At 30.9% G+C, this 11,222-nt stretch overlaps 1 protein-coding gene across 1 annotated transcript; it reads right to left on the minus strand.

Annotated features, from left to right (window-relative positions):
- Positions 1 to 4,585: 4,585 nt before the first annotated feature.
- On the minus strand, positions 4,586 to 10,014 carry LOC113396678 (heparin sulfate O-sulfotransferase). Its single transcript, XM_026634720.2, has 5 exons — positions 9,702 to 10,014; positions 9,323 to 9,626; positions 8,140 to 8,278; positions 7,703 to 7,800; positions 4,586 to 6,952 (listed from the first exon to the last, which is right to left on the minus strand). Exons 1-5 carry the CDS (start codon positions 9,811 to 9,813, stop codon positions 6,583 to 6,585), a joined length of 1,023 nt encoding a protein of 340 aa, XP_026490505.1. The 5' UTR covers positions 9,814 to 10,014; the 3' UTR covers positions 4,586 to 6,582.
- Between the last annotated feature and the right edge of the window lie 1,208 nt (positions 10,015 to 11,222).

Here is an 11,222-nt window from a genome sequence, read left to right on the forward strand (position 1 = left end):
ACTAAACAACTTCTACTAGCTTCTTCGTGTTTAACACCTTCTGTTATACCTGTCTCTCTTACACTTAATCAAACGGGCCCGTTAAAAAGAGACAGCGGAGACATTGAATTATTAAATCGACGCCTCCCTGAATGAATGCGTGTACAATTACAGTAAAAATGCAAGGCCCTTGCAAGAAAATGACTAATGGGATATTTGCTTTGGGTTAAGTCATAAGACGATTAAGGTCACTTACTACATTTTTCAGCAAGACACAGGGCGTTTATCATTTATTCAAACGTTACACTTACGATAATTGATATGTTTAAAGAACTTTACTAAGTTCTTAGAAGCACATCACCTCATATCGAGTCGTGTAATTATTATAGACCTATACTTACAGTTTTAGTAATATTTTACGATATAATTACAGTATGACTTGAAAATTTAAGTTTTAATATTTACGTTAGACTTTCCAACATGCACATTGACTTATATCAGACAATGTTACTGATTATATTATTGTGCATTGCTACGGTGATGGAAATAATCTCGAGGAAAACATATGCAATATTAGTTGAAAATTTGCGATTTATGTGTATATCCACTGATCAGCAGCGGGGTGAAGCGTCCGGATAGGGTACACCATGGCACGCACCGGAAGGTCGAAGGGGACACACTTAGGACGCGGAGAGTTAAGATCTTGCTGCATGAAGTCTGACGAGACTTCGGAATTGTATAGAGGACCGTATCTTTCTTCTTGGAAATCGTCGTGATCAGAAGGATATGCTAGAGCGACAGACAACGACGGCGTCATCGCGGCCCTCCCACAGTCCCGAAGTCCGAAGCTTAAAACATAGGGCGTGGTCCTATGGCCGTGGACGCGAGAGGTGGGGGGCTTCGCGTAACCAGGTTCATATGGCCACCAACGAGGAGTGCGGAGCGGCGAGATCTTCTGTCACCCCCTAAAGAGAGCTACGCTAAATCAAGAGGCGTGTACATCACAACTGGGAATGTGGCTGTGTTAAACTGTACTTTGGTGGGATTAGGAAGGCAAAAGAAATTATAGAAGTAAATAACAACTGTGTTTATTATTTATTACTTGTTTCCTACATCTAACGAATTGTTATTACAATAACGACTAATGTACACATTAGTACCCGATAGTTTTCTTGTAATTTTTCGTTGCTCGTTCCTGCAACGAATAATTTATAAGTTACTAACTCAACAAAGGCATTTACAGCATTTCTTTATGACGAACCAAGATTCCGACTTCGAAGAAAATAAGTACTATCTGGGCTGGGTGTTCGTTTCTATAATAGATTTTTAGCTTAAACAATTTATAAAAATTATTGATAATTTATAATAATTATGAATCAAAATTAAAATATACTTTATTCAAGTAACCTTTTAAAAGCACTTTTGAATCGTCATTTACCAAACTATATTAAGTGAAGCTACCACAGTTACCACTGGTTCGGAATGCAGATTCTACCGAGAAGAACCGGCAAGAAACTCAGTAGTTACTCTTTTTTAACATTTAAAAATACTAAATTATGTTAGTTAAATACAATTACGTATGTATATAACACATCCTGCCTGGAAGTTAACAAGTATTAGCTCCACGCTTTTTATCATCTGTATAATCTTGTATTAAATAATATGCCTTCTTTACCAATGTATTTTTGACAAATGTTTTTTTTTTAATAATCTTTACTGTGAACCGGTGATTTACTTATATCTTGTAAAATGTCAAAGCATACTTAAGCCTATTTAAAAGAATGGATAAAATGGAAATGATTTTGTTCAAAATATTTCGATTCTTTGCTAAAGAAATGACTTATCCCGATGACCAATCTCACGGAAGACAATCCGAGCAGGACATTTTATAGTGCACAAGTGTGTGCAAAACAAGTGCACTCTCTATTCCGACATTTTCATAATCCGATGGGACGGCAAATCCGACACGACCGGAAAGAAATCAGGCGCAGGACCAACGGCTTTACGTGCTCCCCGAGGCACGGGAGTGTTCACACATCCAACTTCCAGACATCGGGCTGTTATTGAGAATTTATCGACAGAAAAACCCTATAAAGTTTTATCGGCCCAACCGGGGTGTTAGCCCAGAAACTAATCACCAATATAACCCTATTTTTAAAAAAAAACCGTTTTACCCGTTCGTGCCAATGGGACTGCGACATTTGCAGTATAAACAGCTATTACATTTAAAGAAACACAGCTAAATTCGTTGGGAATATATCAAATTAGTAGTTTTTCTATGTCTAAATCTTTGATTAGTTGTACTATCTATTGCAATTACCAGAAGTCCAGAAGGCTATACATGAGTATACCACTAATCAAATTATACATAAAATTAGTGTATAATTTAATTAGTTGTAAAATAACTCAATAGTGATTTAATTGGTATTTAGTTTTATATTAAGTTTAAGTATAAAGTAAACGTCAACATGACTTCTAACGTGTAAAGTTGATATTATTTCAAATGGCCGATAAGTTTTAGAAGCAACATTATTGTAAATAGACCGAAATGGGACTCTAATCGCGTTCCACGGTCACGCCCTTAATAGTTCTTAAGTGTATTTTATTTTCGTTAATCTTTTTTTATTATTTCCGTATTGAATTTGAACTGTATTTTTTGAGTTTAATTTCCTTAGTACATTATTTGTATTGTTTCAATAATTTGTATATCGGTAATGCGATTAATGTATTTGTTAAGTTTCTATTAGTTGTGTTTTTTAGGCCTGTATTAAATGTCTTGTGAAAACAGATGACAATGCCTCTCATCCTCTCGAGTATGTATTAATACTGAAATAAATTAAATGCTGCTGAATTTGTTGAAATTTCACATACCCTTTCGTTATTTAGCACAAGGAATGAACGAACCATTCATGTTGCATATTTTACTAGAGATCCTATTTCGCCTGTGCAATGAACGAATGATATTCGGTGATATCCTTTAAGAGACGGATTTAGCCATTCAACCAATCATTAAATTAGCGGTAGGGCCTTGTGCAAGTGCTTCTGAGTAGACACCAGCCACTCGACATAATATATTCTACCGCCAAGTAGCAATTGTTTGTATTGTTGTGTCCTGGTTGGAAGGGTAAGTGAGCCAGTGTAACTACAGACATAACATCTTAGTTCCCAAGTTTGGTGGCGCATTGGGGATGTAAGGAATGGTTATTTTTTACAGCGCCAATGTGTTTTGACGGTGGTTGACTATATACAATCAGGTGGTCCATTTGCTAACTCGCCTAACTACATTATAAAATATATATTGTGTACTTTTTAGAAATAGTGTAGTAGTTTTGTAACTGTGGGTATTTATAAAAGAAACTGGCGGGTAATTGTTCGTGTCTGAGCAGTAGTGTACATTAAGCTCTGTGTTTCTATTAAAGAAAAAATAATGATTTTATTTACATAAGAATTGTTAGCATTAAATCCTTAAAAATATACAAATATGAATTAATAATAGTTACTGTATAAAGCTCGCTAGCTTCGGAATGGCAATTCCGATCCTCTGTGCAAAAAACGAACCAGCCCTCCTGTCACGAGTGGAGGCAATAAGACCAGGTGTTTTAACAGCAAATGGGACAAAAAAATATACAAAATGAAACATCACAATATAATAATCGCGAAATATATATGACTTATATATCGTAGTCGAACTTTCAAATGCGAAGTCAAAAATATACATTTATGTACCGTCGAAGGACTGAATAAAATCCATTATGTATATAAACTGATTATTTATTAACTTCGATCGCAATATAACTGATAGTGCGGAGATTCTATTATACATAAAACTAAGAAACATTTAACAAATAAGTACATAATTATTAATTACTTATATTTAATAAAACAGTGTCATATAAGTAGTAGTGTTTTCATTGTAAGTTAAATTGACCATAAACAATAAACAATTCAATGTCAAATGTTTTAAAATTAATTTAAGATAAAATATATAAATTATACGAGTATGACGCGTCCAGATAATTATTTAAGATCATGAGACGAATTTAAAAAATAAATTTGAAATTCGAATGTTACACATGACAATGAAAGAGAGAGTTATCGGTGTGTGAGCAAGATGAATATATGTTTAACGTCACTTTTATCCGTTATACTATTTTACTTTCAAAATAAATATTTAGGCCGTTTACTTTGTTACTTGTACATGACTTTTATTCATGTACAAGTATACATATATGTATGTAACTATATATTGTGGATGTTTTATTGTTAAGTCTACATTGTCTAAGTTTATCTCCGTTAATCTATGGTCCAACGTTAATGTTGCCATCCCTTTCTAATGTAAAGCGTAAACAAAGGATAACTTGCTTATCTAGAAACCTAGGCCATGGAACCATGGAATGAATAAACAGATACATTTAAAAATAAGCCTAGCATTGAAACAATCAAAGTTTATCTAAAATTATATATTGTAATAGTTTATTTATTTTTTTTACTATATTAAATCAACAACATATTTGCCTATTATATTATAAAACATAAGATAATTCGCGTCGCTGTTTTGCATACTTTATTAAAATTAAAGTTGATTTAAATTCCGCCGAAACCGAACAGTTAAGAATTTTTTGCGCGAACACGCTTTTCCGCGCGAAAAGAACTTCAAGGTCGAATTTAAGTGTAACGTGAATAAATAAATTCTGACATAATAAGTTTCAAATTTCGCGCGCTGTAATTTTTTTTATTCTATATTCAATCACTGTTTTTTTAATATTAATAATTATTATAGATGGTCAATATGAATTGTATTTATTTATACAATGAATTATAACGAAATACGTGATATGATGTACATGTATATTGTGATGTTAATGTATTTTTTTTTATTTATTACCATATTGTAAACAAATATTAAACAGTCTAGTCGTATGTCGTAAACAGAAATATTAAAACATAATATACAAAATATAATGAAAATATATATAATGGAAGATCATTCATTAGTCTAATAAATGCAATAATATACAAATCAAAATATACAATTAACTACTTATGACTAAGTATAATATAACAATTACTAATCGTGACGATAACAAGATACGTTACAATTCATTTTTATTTTTTGTTGCGTAATGATAACCAATAATATAATATCAACGCATCTCTCTCTAAAGCCAAATTTTCCAAAAATGAGAGTTAGCACCTTTTGTATCTATAGTAACTTATGCGTCTTTTATATATTATGTATGTGTACATAGCACTATTAGCGAGATACGTTTCTGCAATGACCTAAGCTTAACTCAATACAAATTGTTCTCCTAAATCGTATTCAAAGTTATAGGCGGCAAACATCAAAGGAATACGAGGAAATACTCGTGTTGGTCTATGTACTTACTCGGTTAGTAATCTATCCATTGTGTTTGGGCAAACAGAAACATGAGTTGGTGACCTAAGAATTGTCAACGACAATATTTTCAGAGAAGAAAAATGTATTATTATACGTAAAGTATTAATATTGCGACTCGTTTATATGACAAAGGAAAGAGAGAACAATAGCTAGAAAGAAGAAGAAAGAGATGCACTGATTATAAACACAAATTAAAAATTAATAAATATAGGCCGAACATCTAAAAAATCCAATATGTAAAAAAAATAACACATACATTTTATCCGAAGAACAAAGAGTTCTATATATTATTATTATTATTAAATGTTTCGCTAGGAACGAATGTCGACATGTCCAATTCATGATGACGGGAAACGTAGACGAAACATATCGAGCATTCCTCGATAAATAACTAAAATTAAATTGGACATTTAATAACAATAATATTATGAACACATACGGTTATTTTACGCACATTTACTTCGAACGAATTAACATTTTTAAAATAAGAATTGAAACAATTTTCAGTTTTGTTTTTTTTTTTAATAATAAAATGACTAAGGTTTAGTTCTACTAAGTTTAATAACTAACAATAAGCTAACGTCTCATTTAAAATTTATTATTTCGTTCTACTCGCAATGTGATTTTAATGTAATTTAGTATATAAAGCAAATTAATATACAATAGTATTAGCTTTACATAAATAAAAATTGTTCCTTTTATCATTCAATTCGACGAGATATTAGTAATATATGTAAACTATATATTACTATAATATATAAGAATGATAACTTAACATGTTTGTATAAAACGGTTAACCAAAGTTGTGAATATTTTTTTAAGTCATTTAAAAACCAACGTTATTACGCACATAAATAGAATTGCATTTTATATTTATAATTATATTATATATTACCTTTCAACATTAACGCTTCTTATTTATTAAACGAATTCACTATGCAATTTCAAATGTCTTGTTAAACACGTCGCTCGTCTTCACATCAAATATAACCCCACATAATATGTCTTTTAACATCCCTGTTTATAATCAAAATATACAAAAAAAAAAAAACATTTGGTTCTTTAACAAAAGTTAACTAAATATCTAGTTAATAAATAAGACTCTTAGACTCAAAATGGAATGTTTAGCTACCACATACAAATTCTAACACAACTACCAATTACCGCACAATGTAAAATCAACTGTATTACCTAGTGATAATGTATCATTTTGGTCGTATCTTCTCGTAGAAGAAAATTTGCGCGACGCTGTTCGTTTCTCTGAGTAATATCTTCTTCTTGACAAATTTAAAATGTTCCAACGCGAACTCGTACAGTTCGTTTTCCATTTTCCATATCGTAGACTGTTGTATTTTCTCTATAGTCCTTTGCGATGGGTCGATTTTTGAGCTCGTCTGCCTTAAATGTGACTTGTTACTATTGAGATAGTGTTCCGTAGCCCCTTTGAATAAACGCGGCAAGCTCGCTTCGAGGACAGATATGAAGTCCAGCATTTCCTCGGTGACTCCCACTACGAGGTAGTGGTTAACGAGGTTATGTTTCGCTTGCTGTAACGCCCATAAATTACCGGGTTTCCTGAAACAATTAAATCACAATTTTTGTTTGGTCCTGTATGTATGCTTAGATCTTTAAAATTATGCAACCGATTTTGATGCGGTTTTTTTTTTAATAGATTGAGTGATTCAAGGGGTGGGTTTATATGTACAATACGTGCATAATGTAGTAGAGACATAATGATATTTTAAGAGATTTCTAATGTAATGTCGTAAATAAACACATTTTTTGAGCTTACACTGCAAACGCTGACTGAACCCTACGAGATAGATCCAAATAATGTTCTACAGTATAGTACAAATTAAAAACGTCTACTAAAACTCCGCGATGGTATATGTCTCTCTTAGGGATAACCCACACAAACCGTTTTTTGTCCTTTACTTTTTACGTAGCGATTTTAAGCGATACAACATTACCCAAAATATACAAAAGCAAGTCAATGTTATGTATTACATGTAACTCTCCACTTTAATACTTAACATATAATATGCTATGTATTATATGCTAAGTTAACTTAACTTACAACAGTATGAAAGTGAATTTGACGATATTGCTTAATTAATGGCTCACTTAATTCTTACAAAATTATACTTAGGACAGTGTTGTATTGACCAGTCTTCAACTTCACTGTCGGGCGAGTAACACATAAAATTCTATCGGTTTACTCGGCGCAGGCCAATATGGCTAGATGCTCATCTGCTTGATTTTTCCCGATACCATCAACAACTTAAAACTAAATTAAATAGGAGTTAAAACAAATTGGCACATTACCAGCAGTCGGCTGCATGCCCACAAAAGAAAGGTACTTGAAGCCACATGTTATTGGGGTCACAGTCCGGTTGATCTTTTTCCACACACTCGTCAAACGTCTGCAAATAAAAAATATATATTATATGTTTTATAAATTAAACTAATTTTCATTAAGTTAAATATATATATATTTTTGTTTTGGCTTTTATTTATGACAAGAGGGCACAGATTATTTCGCCAATGTCACGTGCGATGGAGAAGACACGATAGAGATTGACAATGCTCTTGTCTGTAATTATAGTGCCATTGTGTCTATCAGACATTTGTGGAGGCTGAATGTTTAATACATTGTCATAAATGTAAATATAAAAAAAAAAAACATATTTTAAAAATAATATCTGTGGATTTAAGAAAAAGGATATTTATGAACATAATGTACCACTAGGTTTAATACATACCATTTTGTCACCATGTTTCTTCCGTACGAGATGAGGACGAAAATTATCCCCGTGCCTTAGAAAATAGTAATATGAAACTAGTCTATCTAATGGTTTTCTTATTAGATTAATAAATATTGGTTTTGAAGATGTACCCAATCTGTAACAAGGTGAAAGAATTATTTAAAAAAAAAAAAAAAAATATTAACAGCCCATAATTTTCATAAATACTACTATGTTTCATGTGCATAGCTAAGCTAAGGTAAATACATAGAGACACAAAGATTAGAAACCAGGCTTAGTTTATATCAATAGACAGAGTGATTCTAGAGGAAAATTAACATGTATGTATAAAACATGGATATCATAGTAGAGAAAAGGCCCAATTTCAACTTTCCTAGCCAGAAAAAAATACATTAATATTTTTTTTATATAAATATAGAACCTATAAATTTTAAATATAGAACCGGTATGGATAGCTAGTTGAATAATAATATACTGACATACATTGAAAACATATGAATAAGTATAATTGAGTAGTGATTTCCATTTATGGTATAAATATCTCATAGAATCTCTATTAATCAGATCAAATAAAACTGTGGGAATACCCCCAGTATATTATACAATATTATATGGAATACCATATAATCAATAAACCGATTAAACAATATTAATATTTTATTCAACTATTATTTTTATATCAGTTGACCACTATACAGCAAAATAATATACTTTCTACACAGATAAGTGCACAATCAGAAGCAGGATAAAACTTGTTGTGATGTGTCTCGGTGTAACCAAAATATTTTAAAATCAGCAATTGCTGCTGTACATAAGAGTCCATATAATCCAATGTTCAGGTAATCGGGATTCTACTGTCCACAAACAAGGTAACCAAAGTAGGAACATAAAAATCTTAGAATAATGTAATATTTAAAGAGATTGTTTTATGCTTGGAAATGTTATATTTTCAAAGATATAGGTACGAAACTTTATTAATATGCATTACAATGTTATAAATAATTCAGTTAAAATAATTATACAGTAACTAACTGATTCATAGTTAATTAATTATTGAATAATTGGCCATTGTATATTTTTAAAAACTAATTATGAAAAAGTCCTTGAATTTGTTGGAATTTCAGAAATGTCTCAGAGTTGTGATAGATAGGGATCGACAGTTCTAATTATAGAGACTCACCTCTCAAAATTAAGGAATGCCATATGTCCGTGGTACAGAGCCGGCTTCATCTCTTGCCACTTTGTCACATTCTGAGCAAACTTGTACTGATTGCTAAGGGACATCACGTGCATGTTTGCTGTTATATTAATATGCAGTACTTTAAAATGATTCTTCTTACACAAATCATATGCTACACCAACGAAACTGGTAGATCCCGTTTTAGGCACTCTATTGTATATTACAACTAAATCATCGTCATCTTTTGGTGCGTCTCTCGGAAAGAATTGACGTGATTCTGTATGTGATTGCACTAGTTTGTACTCTGCGAATAAAATAAGATTTTATAGACGCCGATTTCTCTATAACATGACAGGATTAATTATCTTTTTATACTGACCTAGTTTGCGATAAGCTTCCTCTAAGCGTGCTATTTCCGACTGAAAATATAGAACTACAATAACAATGACACAGAGACTTGAAAATAGCCATAATTTATGAACATTCAACATATCGTCACAAAAACATACGGTACTACAACACTGTCTACTCTACACTGATAATAGTAGTACTGACATAATTTAAATATGAGTTCATTATAAATATAAACATTCCCACTACTTGGGACACCCACACTAGAAAATATTGTAGTAGTTTTGTAGTGAAATCAGTTCGAGTCAATCGCCATGACCATGTTTGTTGACAACGTCAAATTTTATTTACTGTCACTGTCATTGTTTGCGTTCGGTATCTTCTGAATTCATATTTTGAAAGAATAAAGCTGTAATAAAACTATTCGAGAAAGAAACTAAACTTTATGATTAACTATCGTAAACATACCACTTGCCATTTAATTGCTCGTTTTTTATTACAAGGAAATAGCTATTCTTTTCTAAACTACCGAAGCAGGTTGCAGCAGTTTTAACCTATTGAAATTTGAAACAGTCATAATTTGAGTTTTTATTTCGTTTATTGCATAATTTCATTGTGTATGTTAGAATCCTACAATGATTTAATTTATTTATTACCTACTTACTTATTTCTAACGCGAATTCCACTTCATTTCTGTAATTTCAAATATAAAAATTCTCACTTTCTCATTCTCTCTAAATAAATGGCGCGCAATATAGAAACAATAATTTGTTATCTAACTTATTTAAAACCATTCGCATAGAAAATTATTTAATACGCGTGAACTTGACACTATTTCTATTAAAATTTGGGAAATAGTAATATTAAAGTTAACTATAATATATGATTTACGAAATAAGTAGGTACATTCTAATGATTGAAATTAAAGTTATCATTGATGTAATGATTACTTCTTCAAAAAATTTTCTTTTTTTTAACTCCTTATTTAATTATATTAAACACGCATATAATCACATAATTAAATATTAAGAAAAAATGCAGGAATTAATTTACATTGAATGCATCACACCTGACATTATAATATTCGGAGAAAGATTTCAATATTAAATTTTAAGTGATTTTTGCTTAATATTGTCATTACCTGTTTATAAATGTATTTTTTAGTTCACAGTTTAAATGAGTGTGGCTTATTTATTATTGCAGAGCTTAAACTATTTATAGTTATTATTAATTACATTTCTTCCCATAAATAAACATATCACATATTATATATACCGAATCTGATTATAAAGAATGAAGTAAACCGAAGTTCCGAGCAAATAAATAAATAATAGCAGTTCACGCTTCAAAATAATCAATACGAGACGGTGGGCGCTTTAATTAGATTTAGGCATTACAAATTTATTGCTACAGTATGATTTAATAAAATTAATTTTACTTGTTCAAATTATTTTACTGTTTATTAATGGTAATAGATCTTTAATTTTTTTTGTTAAAGAATGTGTGATTTATTGCTATCGTTTCAGTGCAAAAGTAATTTATTTAAAGT

The sequence above is a fragment of the Vanessa tameamea genome, chromosome 4 (assembly GCF_037043105.1).
Source record: "Vanessa tameamea isolate UH-Manoa-2023 chromosome 4, ilVanTame1 primary haplotype, whole genome shotgun sequence".
Classification (NCBI taxonomy): domain Eukaryota; kingdom Metazoa; phylum Arthropoda; class Insecta; order Lepidoptera; family Nymphalidae; genus Vanessa; species Vanessa tameamea.

Bases quoted from the DNA above. Each gene is read 5' to 3' on its own strand.
- LOC113396678 (XM_026634720.2), bottom strand. From the start codon at position 9,813: ATGTTGAATGTTCATAAATTATGGCTATTTTCAAGTCTCTGTGTCATT. The intron at 9,627-9,701 runs GTCAGTATAAAA...TTTTATTCGCAG, and splicing joins GGAAGCTTATCGCAAACTAG to AGTACAAACTAGTGCAATCA. The intron at 7,801-8,139 runs GTATGTATTAAA...TTTTATTTGCAG, and splicing joins AGAAACATGGTGACAAAATG to ACGTTTGACGAGTGTGTGGA.